Here is a 19,859-nt window from a genome sequence, read left to right as displayed (position 1 = left end):
CCCTTTTCACTACGTCTTCTATGTAACTCCAGCTGGCACATTGCAGCGACACACACCCAGTGGGAGACGTAGCCTATATTTTGAATCCGCCTTGCGTGAGAAGGGGGCCAGACTAATGCGCTTTTTCACCCGTTCTAGCGCGTCACAGGGGGAGTTATATTGTCTGCTACATCTGTATGTTGGATTTTCAAGAACTACCCAGCAAAAATAAAGTTGTGTTTGTCTGCAACCGAATTGGAAAACCGAAAGTACTGAGCAGGGCGGATTTCTTCGTTAATAAAAGAGCGTCAGTCTGGAGACCCCAAAAGATACCCATGTATTTCCCAGCACTTTAATACTGCTGAAAATCTCACATTAACCCTTTGGGTGCCCAAGGACGTAGCTACTATGTCATGAGGTCCGACACTCCAGTCCCCCGTGACGTAGCAGCGACGTCCTAATCCAATTGCTCCTTTTGGAAAGGGAAATTGCGTTCAGAATGCGATCTTAATGCACCACTTCCGTCATCCCTGACAGAGCGATAATGTGATCGCGCCTCCCAATGCACTGAAAGGGTTAATAACCAAAACCGATGCCGATTCCCCAAACCCCAGCCATGTCAAGTCCCAGGGCCGGCATTGCGTTGGGTGGGCTTGGTGTAGTATGAGTATGTCTGGGTCTCCTACCTTCTCCGGCGCTGGCATCTCCTCCTGTTACGTCGAGTTGTCATGGTAACGCACCGCCATGCGACGTCATGTTGTCATGGCGATGCGTTGTCAATTGATAGGAGGAGATGCCGGCATTTACAGAGGCCCCGTGCTCTCCCCCGACAATCACAGTTTGATTGTTGTGTGGAAGAGCACGGGATCCCTGTAGGTGTGGGGCTAGCTGCACCAATGGCAGCGTCATCAAGCTGGCTTTGCAAGTCACACTCATCGGAAGGTGTCATTTAATTTATGCCTAGCATCACAAAGTGCAGGTGGTGCCTCCAGCTGAGATTTTCTGCTTCCTACAAGTCAAAAACTTTATTATGTCAATTCACTCCCCTCACAGCCCTATCTCCATTTCCCTATTTTTAACTTCTATATAAGTATTGATATTTATAGCGTTGGTTGATCTCACAAATATACCAAATACTACTGAACACCAATCACGCAGATAAGTGTGCGTACATGTTAAAATGGGGGGAGGAATTGGGAGCCACGCTAGATGTAGATGAGTGGGACGCGATATGTGAGGCAGCATCTAAAAGCTCGATATGCACAGTTCTCGTAGGAAACTCTTACAAAGTACTATTCAGATGGTATCTGACGCCCGGGTCATGATTCATGCTAGTCATAGGGAAATATCTCCTCTATGCTTCAGAGGATGTGGGCAAAGAGGATCCCTGGCACACACCTGGTGGTCATGTCCGATAATTGCGCCCCTATGGAAACATATTCACTCTGACCCCTGGTTTGCCTTGCTAGGTAGACCCCGACAAGACCTGACCAAAAACACCTGTAAGCTTGCCTCGCATATCAATCTAACAGTGAGATGTTGTATTGCAATTCTATGGAATAAGCAAGAGGCCCCGGATATCAGACCTGAAACCTGAATCGCATAACCATTCCTTGCTAGACTGGATTCTCTCCTCAAACCCCAGCAGAATCCAATCCTCTGGCATCCTTCCTGATATTTTCAGTGACAATGCAATAGTGTACTGTGTAAGGAAAATTAAACCGCCCCATTCAAGCCCTAAAGTTCTCCTCACTAGAACATTTAAAAACTTTAACCCACAACAGTTTCTGGCTGACCTTACCAACTGCCCATGGCACAGAATCGATTTAATCTCCGACACCGATTCTGCGCTCGACTATTTCCAATCCGAGTTCTTAAAACTCTGCGATACCCATGCTCCACTACGCAAAATAAGGGTACGGGGGGCCCACCTTCCATGGGTTACACCTGACCTTATAGCACTCTACCAGTTCAGGGATGCCTTGTGGAAAAGCTACAAAGAAACTGGCACTACCAAGGATCTCAATCACTACAGATGCATGCGGAACATGTGCACAAGGCAAACAAGGCATGCAAAAGCACAATATTACTCTGACAATCTCCACCAAAATACATCAAACCCAGCTAACTTCTGGAAGGTTATCAACAATATATTCCAGCCTCCTAACCATCAACAACCAAGTAATATCACTAAGGGGGATATTACTCTGACAAACCCCACTGACATTGCAAATGCATTCAATGATTACTTTGTGGGGTGTGCCACTAACTTATTAGCGAAACGCAGCACAAACCCCAAACATGAATCTCATCCTGGGAGTATCCCTACAGTCCCACCCCCTCCCAACACTGCCCACAATTTTCAATTTAGCCCAGTATCTGAAGAGGAGATTACACAAGTGCTCCTCAAACTAAAACTAAGCAGCCAATGTGGACCCGATTTACTACAATCTAGGTTCCTACGACTTGGTGCCCCAGCCATTGCCAAACCAATTGCGTCCATAGTCAACTCTATCCTGTCTGCAGGCCATATCCCTAAGACCTGGAAAACTGCCAGAGTTGTCCCAATCTTCAAAAGTGGGGACAAAAACACTGTCTTAAACTACAGGCCAATCTCACTTCTCCCAATTCTATCCAAAGTCATGGAAAAATGTGTCCACTCCCAATTAAGCGATTTCTACACCAAGACAAATTTCCCTAGCCAATTCCAATCTGGGTTACGTCCCAAACACTCCACCGTAACTACCCTGCTAAAAGTTTGCAATGAAATCCAGTGTGGAATGGAACGTGGTCAACTCACTGGTGCAGTATTCCTAGATTTTGCAAAGGCTTTTGACACAGTCGATCATGCTATCCTGCTTAACAAACTCCAGAGCTCTGGAATAGGGAAACATGCTTTAAACTGGTTTCAGTCCTACCTATCAGGAAGATCCCAACATGTGTCCATCTCAGGCTCTAACTCCAACCCCCTGGATATCACCTGTGGTGTCCCGCAAGGCTCTGTTCTGGGGCCCCTACTCTTCTCACTGTTCATTAATGATCTTCCCACAGCTTGTAAGGAAGCCTCAATACACATGTATGCAGATGACACAATCCTATATGCACACAGCCATAGCCTCTCTGACCTTCAACACATACTTCAGTCTGACTTTTTGAGACTCGAAAACTGGATTTCCCAAAACAAACTGTTTTAAAACACTGACAAGACTGTAACAATGGTATTTGGGACCAAGACTAAATTTGTAAAGCTTCCAGTGACTGAGCTCCTGATTAGAACCAACGCTAACACCACCCTAACACCTGTCACTAGTTTTAAATACCTGGGCTTATGGTTTGACTCCCACTTAACATTCGGAATGCACATTGATACCCTGACAACCAAGACCTATGCCAAACTATGGGTACTTTACAGGAACAAATCCTCCCTAAGTCTCCTTGTCAGAAAGTGTATCGCACAGCAGATGCTAATGCCAATTATTGACTATGGAGACATAGTATATGGCTCGGCTCCTCAAACCCACCTTAGCAAACTTGACACCCTCTACAATTCAATTTGTCGTTTTGTTCTCCAATGCAACTACAACACACATCACTGCGAAATGCTCAAAGAACTAGATTGGTCATCACTAGAGTCTAGGCGCAAAGTTCACCTTTCCTGTCTCACCCTCAAATACTTTCTGGCTACCTGAACAAGCTCCTCACCCCTACCACATGCAGGACCTATCACCTGAGATCAGACTCCAAAAGACTATACATGGTCCCAAGGCTCAACAAAGTATCCGGACGTTCCTCCTTCTCCTTCTGTGCACCCCAAAACTGGAACAACCTACCAGAGACTCTCATATCCACCACCAGCTTAAGTTCTTTCAAATCTAAGGCTGCCTCACACTTTAATCTGGTCTGTAACTGTTTCATACGCTCATAATATATATTTTCTTTAACTGTGCATGCAATGTCTTGTATATAATGTATACCTTGTTCATTTATGTAACTGTACTTGTAACCATGTATTATTTGTTTTACTCTGTGCCCAGGACATACTTGAAAACGAGAGGTAACTCTCAATGTATTACTTCCTGGTAAAATATTTTATAAATAAATAAATCAGTGCAGTTAAGCGTAGGGTGTGGTACATTCTCTCTGTGGAAAGAATCACAGCATTCCTAAGGGGGAGAACCCAGAAATTCACGTCAGTATGGGAGCCATGGTCGGTCGCTGAGAGACCTGATCTTGGTGTGGATTTGTTGACGTGAGATGTGTTGGAGGGTGAGCAGCAACAATGCAAATTTTGGCCAATTATTCTCTACACAGGAAGCTATAGGTGGGCGGATGGCCTAAAAATGGTTATTATTTTGATTCTGAATTTAGTTTCTTCACTATGTGTTTCTTCCCCTGAAGATCCCATGTCTTTCCCCCCTATTCCCTACCTCCCCCCCCATCCCTAATAAGCTGTAAACAAAAAGTTGTTATATCGTGTCATTTATTATGCGTTTATATCTTCCGTGACCCTTTCTGCATTCTGTACGCTATGAAAAATTCTAAATAAAGTTATTATAAAAAAAAAAAACAACTTGTGTTAGGGTGTCCTAGTTATTTTTTATTTTTTTCGGCAATTTTCTTTACTCAGAGCCGTGACAATTATAGAGTTGGCTTTATCTTTTTGACCCCTTAACGGCCAGAGGGTAATGTGTTCCTGGCCATTCTGACAGCAAAGGGGTTTGAGTGGCTTTCAATGCCTGCAGGAGTTTATGTAGTCTTTAGTATATTTGAAGATATGGTTTATAGCAGGGGAAAGGGGGGGAGGAGGTTCCTGCTCAGCTGTGAATATTTACTTCCTAGAGAGGTGCTATCGGGGATAATGTTATAGCAGGGGTGCACAAACATTTGGTGCTGCGCCCCCCTGCCTGCTCTTCCCCAGTGCTCGCGCCAACCCACCTTTGTGCCAGCATCAAATGACGCCATGGGGTCATGTGACGTTACATCATCATTTAATGCCGCGTTGCCATGGCGACGTGTCGCCCGAAGCTGGCTGAATCAAGGTACGCGAGTTACAGAGGCGGTGCGCGGTTCCCCGGCATTTAATTTAAATGATGTGGAGAAGAGGCAGAGCATCTGTAACCGCCGCGCCCCTCTGGCTTATAGAACAGTGTTAAGGGGACTTCCCTCTGTACATACTGCGTTTGCTGGCTTGCGTCCCTCTTTATACAGATCCTTGACGAGTCCTGTATTGTCTGAACTCCTGTAAATAAATGGCAATAAAACGTCAGAACCCAATTCTCCATTCATTTGACCGCCAGTCGCGTACAATCTTTCGCTCTTCTCCATCTCACGAATGTGCGTGCAAATGAAATTAAAAAAAAGTGGGCGCAGAAAATTTCCGGTGGATTTTTCAATTGACTTTCACAGCCAACAACCCTTATTTTAGCCACATATATGAACATCTGGTGCAATTCCCGACATTTTGCGATTTAATTTCTTCTTTTGTCATAATTGCCCCTGTGAAAATTGTCACATTTCACGGCAGTCGCCAAATTATTAGCAAATTTGAAGTCACGAGGAAGCACATGGGGCATATGTATTAATCCGCGCTAAAAGTTATTTGTCGTAAAAGAGACGGACACAAGAGTAACGAAATCCTGCGGATTGGTGCACAATTGTACAAAAGTGATTTCGATGTGTTGTGCGGCAACTGTTTCTCACTAAGAAAATAATGATGCTAGGGGGTGGAGTAAGAGACGGAGTTTGGATGTCTGGGGCGCACATATACAAATGAAAAGCTTAAAATAATTCAAGTATGTTCCTCTTTTGTGCGCCAGAAATGCGTCAAACTTTTCTTTGAACTTGACTCGCATTTGTCGACACAAACAATTCTTACTGCATACGTAGAAGTATGAACATGACGCACACTCCATACAAAGACTAAGATACGAACATATGTTGCTAATGATTTTAGGTGATAAATTATTTGCCGCAATGCATTATTTCAATTCATTTAAAAATACATATATCATTTATACCTAGCCCCACTGTATTTTGGCGGTTTGCCATTTCTGCAACTTTTCTGCAATCCAGAAATGTACAAAATGTACCAGTTTCGCATTTCTGTGCGAACCTTCTGTTCCTTTTTTATAAAAATACTTTTTATTTAATGTATTAGTGCTAAATATATTAACATTCTTCCTTGCCTTAAACATACCGTCTTATTTATCATCAACCTTTAAAGCGGCAATCCAAGTGCTCCTTATTTTTTTATGAACATAGGTTTGAAGCAGGGGTTGTCCGGAGCTGAACCCCATTAATCTCAGCTCCGGGGCCCCCTTGCTTCCGGAGATACTTACCTCCGTAGAGGGTGCCGGTGCCGCTCCGCTAGCATTTGTCAAAATATGGTGGCGTTTCAATGCTCCCGCGCCCTGCGGAGCAGTAGGGAGCCATGGCGTTATGAGGTACGGCTTCCTATTGGCCCGCGTCATGCGGGACCTTTAAACTTTAAACCCCAGCTAGCTCAGCCAGAGCGGCTATAGGCACCTACTACGCAGGTAAGTGTCTCTGGCAGCAGAGGGTCTCCGGAGCAGAACTTAATGTGGTTCCGCTCCAGACAACCCCTGCTTCAATCCTGGGTATAAAATGTAAATAAATGTAATAAAATAAAAACACGTTTGGCTGGCTCCTTTAAGGAATACATGTAAGGAAGTGTGCGGATTGTGCTCCCTTAGATTCATTCATAGTATATCAGTCCCGCCAATCATTTCTGCATTTCTGTTATTAAAAAAAAAAAGCTCTTCTTACCTCTCTCAGTCCTAGAAACATTTGTTTGATTTATTCTTGCGTATAAATGTCCCCAACCATGATTGGAGTCCAAGCAATCTGGGAGTATCTTTTCACAGTCAGGTGGATGCGGCGAGGAGCAATTGTGAAGCCAGGAAAACTGCAAGAGTGGAATACGAAACTTTAAGAAATAATCAGACAGAGCATCACAAGGAAATAAAGAGCTTTATTCACAGCGCTCATGTTTTATCCCACAGGCAGGGCTGAGATTTCATTCACTCTGGGACATGCTTTTTTTTTTTGTTGTAAATTCTTTACTTTCACATAAAAAAGAAAATTGAAACAGCTTTTCAAACACCGTGTTCAGGAAAAAGGGACCCCTTTAGTTTTTCATCCTATCTTATATCTTCCTTGTTCAATCGCCATGGAAATGTGCACAATTGTAGGTGTTTTATGTAGATTAACACTAAGAAGCACAATGTAGACAAGCAACTGATGGGAACTAAATTGATGTCACTGTGTTATGTCAACAAGTACCAGATACTCTGCGGGAGGTACATGCTCATTAAACCACAAATAGGAGTTTTTCTTTCATGTTAAACTGTTGTAATGTAAACATGTTAAAGTGCACATGAAGTAAATAAAAGGTGACATTCTGTGCTAATTTGCATCTCATTTCCCAGAATCCACAGCCAGCTCACACCAGCCTGGTCCGACCGTCTCAAGTGCGCACTATAATCTCTGCCTTACGCTTAACCCAAGGTTGTCTCATTTTTGTAGCTTTTATATATAGCTCCATCCCGTCTTAAACCTTTTTCACTAATCTCTTCCTACCTATGGAACACTCTCCCACTCAATATATTCGTCAGGCACTTGCTACACCTCTACTACGACCTCCAGAGGAACTTGAGCTCCCCTGATTCCACTTCTAATAATGCACTTTTACTCCTACTGTGTCTGTAAGCCTCCCAACATACCACTCAGATTGTAAGCTCTTTGGGGCAGAATCTCCCTTTGCCTTATGCGGTCATTTACCTGTTGCACTTATTTCCATTGTTTATACTTTATTTACCTTGTATTGTAATTTTGTAAAGTGCTGCTTACACTGTTGGCGCTCTATAAATAAAATTATGCATACATAATTGGAGTTTTTGCAGTATATGATACAGGCATACCCCGGTTTAAGGACACTCACTTTAAGTACACCTGCGAGTAAGGACATAATCGCCCAATAGGCAAACAGCAGCTCACGCATGCGCCTGTCAGCACGTCCTGAACAGCAATACCGGCTCCCTACCTGTACCGAAGCTGTGCGCAAGTGGGGAGACTATAGAGCCTGTTACAAACTCCTTATTTACATCAGTTATGCACGTATATGACGATTGCAGTACAGTATTTGCATCGATAAGTGGGAAAAGGGTACTGCTTCACTTTAAGTACATTTTCGCTTTACATACATGCTCCGGTCCCATTGTGTACGTTAATGCGGGGTATGCCTGTACTTATTATATTACCATTTAACATGTCTTGTTTTTATATTGTCTATTTTTATGTAGACCTGACAGATATTTTATCTTTTTTGCCAGATCTCAGTTATTTTTTCATTTTGAATTCGTAAAAAAAAAAATATGACAAAAAAAATATCAAAATAAGCAGGACATTTTTAGATTTAGACTCTCAAAATCCTAACTTTTATGCATACGTTTGAGCTTGTCAGTATAAAATGTATCTAGTCCATTACATTTGTTGTAAATTATGATGCCTTTAAAAGAGACATGAGAGTTATTCACAGATGAAATTAGAGTGTACAGTGCGTTCTAAACCTCACAGGTCTCTTCTTCATGTCTAGAGCTTTACATACCCCATAGGTATGTTCTTCATGTGTACAGATAATTACAAACCTAGCAGGTCTCTTTTTTGTGTCTACTGAGCTTTCCAAACCATACCAATATCTTCTTTGTGTGCACAGACCTTTCCAGACCTCCCTGGTCTCTTCTTCATGTCTACTGAGCTTTCCAAACCTTACAGATATCTTCTCCATGTACACAACGGATGTATTAAAAGCTCTTAACACTATAATTGAATGATTGTACTTTCATATTTGTCCTTTAAAAGGTATTACAACCTACAAAGCTTAAGTTCTTCAGAACCACTAAGTCTACAAGAACAGTATTTCTCAACCCTCTCCTGAGGACATCCCAGCTGGACCAGCTGAACTTATCTTATCTGAGAATGTGTAATTAGTTGGTTATCCCTAAAACGTGGTATGACCAGGTTGCCCTGAGGATAGAGTGGATAAACATTATACTAGAACATTAAACTACACATTAGATTATTTTTTTTAACAAAGGTATCATCAGCTTAGATGTGTTGATACATTTAGTTTTATGACCTATGATGGACCAATATGACTAATCGCTACATTGTTCATTCATTGTTCCCAAAATGGAATTCTCAATGACACGGTAATTCGTCTTCCAATGTCACATTTCATGCAGACTGTATTAACATTTACCTGATTCTCTCCTGGTGACTCCTGGTATTTGTTCAGCAATGGGACTTCTGATCTCCGTTGACCTGAAGAATATCTCAGATATTTTTGTGACTTGGGGGGAGACCTCACTCGTTTGTCTCCCTGATCCTCAGACCATAGTTGTCTCCTCCTGAAGAACTCCTGTTGACGTGGGGATCGTTCCTCCCTCTCCTGGTCTCTGATCCAGTTGGGATTGTTCTGGCGACATGAGGTGACATTATGGCGGCTCCGCAGGATCTCGTGGAATTCCAACCGCCTCTCGTGCTTGTCCTCGTAGCTTTCCAGAAGGTGTTTGTGACTTGGGGAGGATTTTGATGCCTTGGTGACCATGTTTGTCACCATCTCAGAACAATCAGTCCACTGTTATCCCAATCATGCAATGATGCATCGGTCCCCAATCCCCTCCTTTATAAGGACAAAGAAGAATCACACTTTTAAACCCATTGACACTCAGAATATTTGATTCACAATAAAGTGGAAGCACTCTGCTATAATTACGAATGAGTCAGAATTTATGACTAGAGGTGGATACATTTTGCCTACAATTCTAATGCAAACTAATTAGTGTAACTGAGAAAATAATTCCTGTAGGATTGTATTGTAAAGACAAATGGGTCCGAGGAATGTATTTGCCTCTTCAGTCGTGCCATACTTTGTGACACTTAGTAAATATAAATTATCAGTGTAATAATATTTATATAAAAATGGAATTGACTTGTACCCATCCTGTCTTATATAATTCAGGAGGAGATGCTAGGATCCTGCCTCTATACCGCTGGATGCATACAACTATAAAAATAAAAACAATCATACTAGATCAGCACTCAAAAAATAAGAGACAATGATACTCACGTTTTCCTTTTGGTCTCACCAAGTTTCTTCTTTAATATATCCCAAAAAACCCAGCAGAAATACAAAAAGATAAGAATTTAGGCTGACGAAGGGGCCAGGTCTTTAAATGTTGCTCTATTGTGCACATTTAACAGTGTGTGTCTGCTAACTTTTCCTAACCCTGTGTGTTCTGATCTTTTTGTATTGCTGCTGTATTTTTTGGGTACATTAAAGAAGGAACTTAATGAGAGCTAAAGGAAAACAGGAGTACCATTTTCTCTTATTTTACTTCTGACCCAGTATGTTTTTTAAATAATATTTATAATAGCACTACCATGAAAATAATAAATTTTCTTAAAATATACCAGGGGGTTCTCAACTCCAGCCCCCCCCCCCATCCACCATGTCAGGTCTTCAGAAAATCCCAGCTTCAGCACAGGTGGCTCAATCAGACTGAGCCTCTTGGACAGGGACCAATTGAGCCACCTGTGCTGAAGCAGGGATATCCTGAAAACCTGACATGTTGGGGGGGGGGGGGGCTTGAGGACTGGAGTTGAGCACCCCTAACATATACATCCGTGCTGTCTAAAATATACTTTTTAGGTTAATAAATAGCAGCTTAGGGTTTACGTGAAGTTAGCAGACGAATTTCTGCCGCACGCTCTTTTTTGGGGGCACAAGCGTTATTTTTTAGTACACCCCATCAACATGTACTATGACAGCGCAGATCGTTTCTGTGCGTCAGAAAGATGAAAAACGTATTGTCTCACGACGCAGATTGAGAAATGCTAGGTTAGTTCATACGCGCAATTAAACAGGAGATTTTCCTGCACCTATTTTGTTTCAGAAAAGCCATTTGTGCTGCTCTGTTCTAAAGAGCTTACTATCTAAAGGTCTGGGACACAGGGAGATGGTGATGTCCAATTTCATGTTGTTGTTCATATATACTACACACAGTTTTTTTTTAACAGTCAATCTCTCCTGTTGAGTTTGTTCTCTACTTATTTCCACCTAGAAACAAACAAAACCAGTCGGGCAGCTCTACCCCAGTGTCAAGACGGCTCGTACTGTATGTTACCCCTGAGATGCCTCTGAGGGATCTTCTCTGGGTGGAATAATGAAATGGAAAACAAGGGCATTCTCTTACTTCTTTCTTAGAGGGAAGGATTTGGTTAGTTCACCAGGTCATCTTCATCAGGTGTTTGATTGAGTATAACATTTACTGCCCGGAATCCTTCAGAACATACAGTACTGTACATGTGTTTTTGGGAGGGTCATGCGATTCTTTCGCGTGGATTCTGATTGGTCGTTGACCTGTGGGTGTGAACTCTACATGTCTCCTCTTGTTACAGACAGGGACCTCTCAGTTTTATTTATGTAAAACAAACTTCAGCTCTTAACCCGTTCAGTGCTAGAAATGCAGCGAAACAGTTAAAGCAGAAGTGTGTGCTAATTGCCATTTTTGTTTGCATTTGATTTTCTTTATTTTAACCCATTCTGTGCCCCATGGACGTCACAAAAAGTGCCATCCTAGAGCCCCTTATAACGTACGCTGTACGCCATGGCCTTTTGCTCACTCACATGCAGCGCCGATCACAGACTACAATTTTCACTTCGGTTCCAGTTGCCGGAGTCGATCACTACATTGCTCAAGAATTGTCGTCACATGGTCTGTCAGTGTCTGAGGGTCCGTGGCCACAGTGGTGGCAGGACCCGCTGGCACTTAAGGGGTTAAGAGATCTTTTCTTGCACTTCCCAAGCCTGTTTATATTTTTAAAATCCGATGCTCCGTTCAGTAGATATAAGCGTTTGAAATAATACATGTTCGGGAGGATAAAATTGAGTTTTTCTTGGAGCCTAGAGTTTTTTAAAGGTTACCATGGCAACGGCAGACACTAGAGATTAAGAAAATTATGATTTTTAAAACACACACACTTTTCTTAAAGAGCTGGGTATGCTCAGGGGACTAAATACTAACATTATATGAGTTACAATCTTAAAGGTTTCAGGGGTTTTGTTAAACTGGTAATCTCCCTGTTGTACCTGAATGCATTGGATTGTTTTTACAAACTTTACCTAATATCTTTAAGAGATAAGACTGTAGAACTGTTGCATATACACTTTAGTCATTGATCTAGACTTTTCCCTTGTGTGGTTTGTGTGGCTAGTGATCATAATTATAAAAACATAATTAGTTTAATTACCACATAATCTGATTTAGAATAAAATAACTGAGCCACTGATTGAGCCACTTGTGCTGAAGCAGGGATATCCTCAAAACCTGACCTGTTGGTGGCCCTTGAACTGAAGTTGCCCACCCATGCCCTTAATATTGCTCAAATCTTCTAAAAATACAGGCCAAATATGTTGAACACGGCCACAGTATATTAAATGTACATCAGTACCTCTATTTTAAGTCACTTCAACCACAGGGTATATAGGGTACCACTGTGTAAATATTTTTAAGTTAGGTCAAAAATCTATTAGCTATTGTTTAACAGGTGTAGGATATCTTGGAGGCTCCCGCAGCACTACTTTTTTATGTCACTGTGCAGACGCAGCTAGACTTTCACCTGCCAAATGTGAAGCCCAAGGTACAAGTCTTCAAGGTCCACAACATTTGGCACATGAAGATAGGTACACCATAATTCAGTGTTTCTCTGCTCACCCCACCTCTCGCTCTCTGCCCCCCCCCACCTCTCACTCTCTGCCCCCCCACCTCTCGCTCTCTGCCCCCCCCACCTCTCGCTCTCTGCCCCCCCACCTCTCACTCTCTGCCCCCCACCTCCTCTCGCTCTCTGCCCCCCCCCCACCTCTCACTCTCTGCCCCCCCACCTCTCACTCTCTGCCCCCCCCCCCCACCTCTCACTCTCTGCCCCCCCACCTCTCACTCTCTGCCCCCCCACCTCTCACTCTCTGCCCCCCCACCTCTCACTCTCTGCCCCCCCCACCTCTCACTCTCTGCCCCCCCCACCTCTCACTCTCTGCCCCCCCACCTCGCACTCTCTACCCCCCCACCTCTCACTCTCTGCCCCCCCCACCTCTCACTCTCTGCCCCCCCCACCTCTCACTCTCTGCCCCCCCCACCTCTCACTCTCTGCCCCCCCCCACCTCTCACTCTCTGCCCCCCCCCACCTCTCACTCTCTGCCCCCCCCCCCACCTCTCACTCTCTGCCCCCCCCACCTCTCACTCGGTCTCCCCCCCACCCACTTCTCACTCTCTCTACTCACCCACTTCTCACTCTCTCCCCCACCCCACCTATCATTCTGTGTCTACCCCACCTATCATTCTCTTTCTACCCCACCTCTCACTCTCCCCCACCCCCACCTCTTCCACCCCTCCCCCACCTCTTCCTCCCCTCACTCACTTACTCTCCCCCACCCCACCTCTTGGTCTCTCCCCTACCTCACGCTGTCTCCCCCTCTCACCTCTCAGTATGTCACTGCAGCTCCGCTTGTAGCCACGCCCCCGCATGCTTGTGAGACAGAAAGAAGGGACCTGGGAGAGAGGAGGTGCGGCCCGCAGGGGAAGTCTCAGAGTGCCCGCAGGGGAAGTCTCTGAGTGGCCGCAGGGGAAGTCTCTGAGTGCCCGCAGGGGAAGTCTCTGAGTGCCCGCAGGGGAAGTCTCTGAGTGCCCGCAGGGGAAGTCTCTGAGTGCCCGCAGGGGAAGTCTCTGAGTGCCCACAGGGGAAGTCTCTGAGTGCCCGCAGGGGAAGAGACTGGCCGCAGGGAAAGTCTCTGAGTGCCCGCAGGGGAAGTCTCTGAGTGCCCGCAGGGGAAGTCTCTGAGTGGCCCAGGGAAAGTCTCTGAGTGCCCGCAGGGGAAGTCTCTGAGTGCCCGCAGGGGATGTCTCTTGAGTGGCCGCAGGGGAAGTCTCTGAGTGCCCGCAGGGGAAGTCTCTGAGTGGCCGCAGGGGAAGTCTCTGAGTGCCCGCAGGGGAAGAGACTGGCCGCAGGGAAAGTCTCTGAGTGCCCGCAGGGGAAGTCTCTGAGTGCCCGCAGGGGAAGAGACTGGCCGCAGGGAAAGTCTCTGAGTGCCCGCAGGGGAAGTCTCTGAGTGCCCGCAGGGGAAGTCTCTGAGTGGCCGCAGGGGAAGTCTCTGAGTGGCCACAGGGGAAGTCTCTGAGTGCCCACAGGGGAAGTCTCTGAGTGCCCGCAGGGGAAGTCTCTGAGTGGCCGCAGGGGAAGTCTCTGAGTGGCCACAGGGGAAGTCTCTGAGTGCCCGCAGGGGAAGTCTCTGAGTGCCCGCAGGGGAAGTCTCTGAGTGGCCGCAGGGGAAGTCTCTGAGTGGCCGCAGGGGAAGTCTCTGAGTGCCCGCAGGGGAAGTCTCTGAGTGCCCGCAGGTGAAGTCTCTGAGTGGCCGCAGGGGAAGTCTCTGAGTGGCCGCAGGGGAAGTCTCTGAGTGGCCGCAGGGGAAGTCTCTGAGTGCCCGCAGGGGAAGTCTCTGAGTGCCCGCAGGGGAAGTCTCTGAGTGCCCGCAGGGGAAGTCTCAGAGTGCCCGCAGGGGAAGTCTCAGAGTGGCCACAGGGGAAGTCTCTGAGTGCCCGCAGGGGAAGTCTCTGAGTGGCCGCAAGGGAAGTCTCTGAGTGCCCGCAGGGGAAGTCTCTGAGTGTCCGCAGGGGAAGTCTCTGAGTGCCCGCAGGGGAAGTCTCTGAGTGGCCGCAGGGGAAGTCTCTGAGTGGCCGCAGGGGAAGTCTCTGAGTGCCCGCAGGGGAAGTCTCTGAGTGCCCGCAGGGGAAGTCTCTGAGTGCCCGCAGGGGAAGTCTCTGAGTGCCCACAGGGGAAGTCTCTGAGTGGCCGCAGGGAAAGTCTCTGAGTGCCCGCAGGGGAAGTCTCTGAGTGACCGCAGGGGAAGTCTCTGAGTGCCCGCAGGGGAAGTCTCTTGAGTGGCCGCAGGGGAAGTCTCTGAGTGCCCGCAGGTGAAGTCTCTGAGTGGCCGCAGGGGAAGTCTCTGAGTGCCCGCAGGGGAAGAGACTGGCTGCAGGGAAAGTCTCTGAGTGCCCGCAGGGGAAGTCTGAGTGCCCGCAGGGGAAGAGACTGGCCGCAGGGAAAGTCTCTGAGTGCCCGCAGGGGAAGTCTCTGAGTGCCCGCAGGGGAAGTCTCTGAGTGGCCGCAGGGGAAGTCTCTGAGTGGCCGCAGGGGAAGTCTCTGAGTGGCCGCAGGGAAAGTCTCTGAGTGCCCGCAGGGGAAGTCTCTGAGTGACCGCAGGGGAAGTCTCTGAGTGCCCGCAGGGGAAGTCTCTTGAGTGGCCGCAGGGGAAGTCTCTGAGTGCCCGCAGGTGAAGTCTCTGAGTGGCCGCAGGGGAAGTCTCTGAGTGCCCGCAGGGGAAGAGACTGGCCGCAGGGAAAGTCTCTGAGTGCCCGCAGGGGAAGTCTGAGTGCCCGCAGGGGAAGAGACTGGCCGCAGGGAAAGTCTCTGAGTGCCCGCAGGGGAAGTCTCTGAGTGCCCGCAGGGGAAGTCTCTGAGTGTCCGCAGGGGAAGTCTCTGAGTGCCCGCAGGGGAAGTCTCTGAGTGGCCGCAGGGGAAGTCTCTGAGTGCCCGCAGGGGAAGTCTCTGAGTGCCCGCAGGGGAAGTCTCTGAGTGCCCGCAGGGGAAGTCTCTGAGTGCCCGCAGGGGAAGTCTCTGAGTGCCCGCAGGGGAAGTCTCAGAGTGCCCGCAGGGGAAGTCTCAGAGTGGCCACAGGGGAAGTCTCTGAGTGCCCGCAGGGGAAGTCTCTGAGTGGCCGCAAGGGAAGTCTCTGAGTGCCCGCAGGGGAAGTCTCAGAGTGCCCGCAGGGGAAGTCTCTGAGTGCCCGCAGGGGAAGTCTCTGAGTGGCCGCAGGGGAAGTCTCTGAGTGGCCGCAGGGGAAGTCTCTGAGTGCCCGCAGGGGAAGTCTCTGAGTGCCTGCCGGGGAAGTCTCTGAGTGGCCGCAGGGGAAGTCTCTGAGTGGCCGCAGGGGAAGTCTCTGAGTGGCCGCAGGGGAAGTCTCTGAGTGGCCGCAGGGGAAGTCTTTGAGTGCCCGCAGGGGAAGTCTCTGAGTGGCCGCAGGGGAAGTCTCTGAGTGGCCGCAGGGGAAGTCTCTGAGTGCCCGCAGGGGAAGTCTCTGAGTGGCCGCAGGGGAAGTCTCTGAGTGGCCGCAGGGGAAGTCTCTGAGTGGCCGCAGGGGAAGTCTCTGAGTGCCCGCAGGGGAAGTCTCTGAGTGCCCGCAGGGGAAGTCTCTGAGTGCCCGCAGGGGAAGTCTCTGAGTGCCCGCAGGGGAAGTCTCTGAGTGCCCGCAGGGGAAGTCTCAGAGTGCCCGCAGGGGAAGTCTCAGAGTGGCCGCAGGGGAAGTCTCTGAGTGCCCGCAGGGGAAGTCTCTGAGTGGCCGCAAGGGGAAGGGACCTGGGAGAGAGGAGGTGCGGCCCGCAGGGGAAGTCTCTGAGTGCCCGCAGGGGAAGTCTCTGAGTGGCCGCAGGGGAAGTCTCTGAGTGGCCGCAGGGGAAGTCTCTGAGTGCCCGCAGGGGAAGTCTCTGAGTGGCCGCAGGGGAAGTCTCTGAGTGCCCGCAGGGGAAGTCTCTGAGTGGCCGCAGGGGAAGTCTCTGAGTGCCCGCAGGGGAAGTCTCTGAGTGCCCGCAGGGGAAGTCTCTGAGTGCCCGCCGGGGAAGTCTCTGAGTGGCCGCAGGGGAAGTCTCTGAGTGGCCGCAGGGGAAGTCTCTGAGTGGCCGCAGGGGAAGTCTCTGAGTGGCCGCAGGGGAAGTCTTTGAGTGCCCGCAGGGGAAGTCTCTGAGTGGCCGCAGGGGAAGTCTCTGAGTGGCCGCAGGGGAAGTCTCTGAGTGCCCACAGGGGAAGTCTCTGAGTGCCCGCAGGGGAAGTCTTTGAGTGGCCGCAGGGGAAGTATCTGAGTGGCCGCAGGGGAAGTCTCTGAGTGCCCGCAGGGGAAGTCTCTGAGTGCCCGCAGGGGAAGTCTCTGAGTGCCCGCAGGGGAAGTCTCTGAGTGCCCGCAGGGGAAGTCTCTGAGTGCCCGCAGGGGAAGTCTGAGTGGCAGCAGGGGAAGTCTCTGAGTGGCCGCAGGGGAAGTCTCTGAGTGGCCGCAGGGGAAGTCTCTGAGTGGCCACAGGGGAAGTCTCTGAGTGACCGCAGGGGAAGTCTCTGAGTGCCCGCAGGGGAAGTCTCTTGAGTGGCCGCAGGGGAAGTCTCTGAGTGCCCGCAGGGGAAGTCTCTGAGTGGCCGCAGGGGAAGTCTCTGAGTGCCCGCAGGGGAAGAGACTGGCCGCAGGGAAAGTCTCTGAGTGCCCGCAGGGGAAGTCTCTGAGTGCCCGCAGGGGAAGAGACTGGCCGCAGGGAAAGTCTCTGAGTGCCCGCAGGGGAAGTCTCTGAGTGCCCGCAGGGGAAGTCTCTGAGTGGCCGCAGGGGAAGTCTCTGAGTGGCCGCAGGGGAAGTCTCTGAGTGGCCGCAGGGGAAGTCTCTGAGTGCCCGCAGGGGAAGTCTCTGAGTGGCCGCAGGGGAAGTCTCTGAGTGGCCGCAAGGGAAGTCTCTGAGTGCCCGCAGGGGAAGTCTCTGAGTGTCCGCAGGGGAAGTCTCTGAGTGCCCGCAGGGGAAGTCTCTGAGTGGCCGCAGGGGAAGTCTCTGAGTGCCCGCAGGGGAAGTCTCTGAGTGCCCGCAGGGGAAGTCTCTGAGTGCCCGCAGGGGAAGTCTCAGAGTGCCCGCAGGGGAAGTCTCAGAGTGGCCACAGGGGAAGTCTCTGAGTGCCCGCAGGGGAAGTCTCTGAGTGCCCGCAGGGGAAGTCTCTGAGTGCCCGCAGGGGAAGTCTCTGAGTGCCCGCAGGGGAAGTCTCTGAGTGGCCGCAGGGGAAGTCTCTGAGTGGCCGCTGGGGAAGTCTCTGAGTGGCCGCAGGGGAAGTCTCTGAGTGGCCGCAGGGGACGTCTCTGAGTGGCCACAGGGGAAGTCTGTGAGTGCCCGCAGGGGAAGTCTCTGAGTGGCCGCAGGGGAAGTCTCTGAGTGGCCGCAGGGGAAGTCTCTGATTGCCCGCAGGGGAAGTCTCTGAGTGCCCGCAGGGGAAGTCTCTGAGTGGCCGCAGGGGAAGTCTTTGAGTGGCCGCAGGGGAAGTCTCTGAGTGGCCGCAGGGGAAGTCTCTGAGTGCCCGCAGGGGAAGTCTCTAAGTGCCCGCAGGGGAAGTCTCTGAGTGGCTGCAGGGGAAGTCTCTGAGTGGCTGCAGGGGTAGTCTCTGAGTGGTCGCAGGGAAAGTCTCTGAGTGGCCACTTATTGCCCATGTACCTTAGTACCCCTGCGTGTTTTGGATGGAGGTCGTTCCAAATGAAGCCTGTGGACACCCCTTAACTCATGCACCTATACACACAGGAAAACTTCAGCCCATGTTTACTAAGTGATGCTATGCCATAGGACACCTTTCAGCACTGGAAAACACCCATTCAAGTAAGTGGACCTAAGGGCTCGTCCAGGGTGGCGCTGAGCGGGTGCGCACGCTCACGGCAGACACGTTGCAACAATATGCGTGTCACATGAGCGGTTCGCCCCAATGAGGGCAAACCAGCTCCGTGACATACAGGCCGCGCCCCCAGACGTGCGCGCACCTAGCCGGCCAGGTAAAGCATGGCGCAGCGCTTGGGCGCCAGCGCGCCTCTACCCACCCTGGACGAAGCCTAAGGCTGCAGCCATGCAGGGAGCGAGCACGCTGGCATCACGCTCCGTGCTCGGCCGGGAGATTTGTGACTGACATTGGGTGAACGGCTCAACGCCACCCTGGCCGAGGCCTAAAGGTGTCTTCCAGCGCTGGTAGACGTCTAATGGAATCGCATCACTTAGTAAACATGGGCCTACATGTTTATTTATATACTATATGATTAAATGCGCTCACTCAATAGGAGGAATATTGCCCTCCTGAATGTTTTTAAAATCTCATCTATAATGTTTTTAGTAGTACAGGCGTTCATTGCTCAGTGTGATAACATATATCCCGTTATATACGCAGAATACCACAGAGTTTCCATACGATTCAATGGCATTCATGTGCAGAATGTTACAACATAACCTGGCCAGAGGTAACAACGAAGCCTGTTACACCTCTTGTTACAAACAGCTCACCAATCCCCCAACTGGTCAAATGCAATGGTCAGTGGTTGCAGGAGTCAGTGGAGCTGTTCTCCACTTTCAAGCGTTGGCAGAAACGGGTTCATATCATACAGCTGGTTATCATTAGCTACAAGACCCCCAAAACACCGCTGCTGTATAGGTATCGTTGGGCGGTATAACTAGGCTTAAAAAAGAAATGACATTCAACGTAGCCTGGAAATTGGCCGCACGGGGTCATTTGATACTCACCCCAAGACAGAGATATGAAGGAGCTCCGGTGATCCGGTGTGGCTGTGTCATTAGCGTGGGTGACAGTGACACCCAGTAAGTGTCCCTTGCGACTTTTATCTATTCACAACAGACTATGTGAGCATCGGAACAGTTCACATGAGCCGGCACTTTTCACATCACTAAAATAACTGATAACTGATCTTCCCAGCAGTCAGCGGTTAAAGTGTTTAAAAAAAAAAAAAAAATTGTGTTATTGCGTCTGACTTAAAGGTCTACATATATGAAATATTGGGGTAAAGGCATTTTTGGGCTATTTTAAAAATATCTAAGCAATATTTGTGCTGTAAAAATGTGGGGGAAAACATTCTACCAAAAACATTTTTCCCCCCTTTTCTTTAGAAAGTGGAATTGTAAGTTAGTAAATAGCGGTGGTTGTCTAGGTGGGAAAATAAAAAAGTAGCAGTACCCCCTACC

General features: G+C 48.8%; 1 protein-coding gene across 5 annotated transcripts in view; it reads right to left on the bottom strand.

The window, feature by feature from the left end:
* Nucleotides 1–19,859, bottom strand: part of TRAF3IP3 (TRAF3 interacting protein 3) — a 35,381-nt gene that overhangs the window by 14,750 nt on the left and 772 nt on the right. For 2 of the 5 annotated variants that reach the window (XM_075615241.1, XM_075615248.1), the window contains exons 2-5: nt 19,404–19,502; nt 9,260–9,682; nt 6,766–6,904; nt 5,155–5,218 (exon numbers count right to left, since the gene is read on the bottom strand). In XM_075615241.1, coding sequence (XP_075471356.1) covers nt 5,155–5,218; nt 6,766–6,904; nt 9,260–9,619 — 563 coding nt within the window. In that variant the 5' untranslated portion in view covers nt 9,620–9,682; nt 19,404–19,502. Of the gene's footprint in view, nt 1–5,154; nt 5,219–6,765; nt 6,905–9,259; nt 9,683–10,129; nt 10,159–11,255; nt 11,377–19,403; nt 19,503–19,859 lie in introns of those variants that run through there. The other 3 variants (XM_075615245.1, XM_075615247.1, XM_075615246.1) reach the window with 3 other exon arrangements.

This window comes from Ascaphus truei, chromosome 9 (genome assembly GCF_040206685.1).
Source record: "Ascaphus truei isolate aAscTru1 chromosome 9, aAscTru1.hap1, whole genome shotgun sequence".
Lineage (NCBI taxonomy): Eukaryota > Metazoa > Chordata > Amphibia > Anura > Ascaphidae > Ascaphus > Ascaphus truei.
This window is presented reverse-complemented; position numbering and strand designations above follow the sequence as displayed.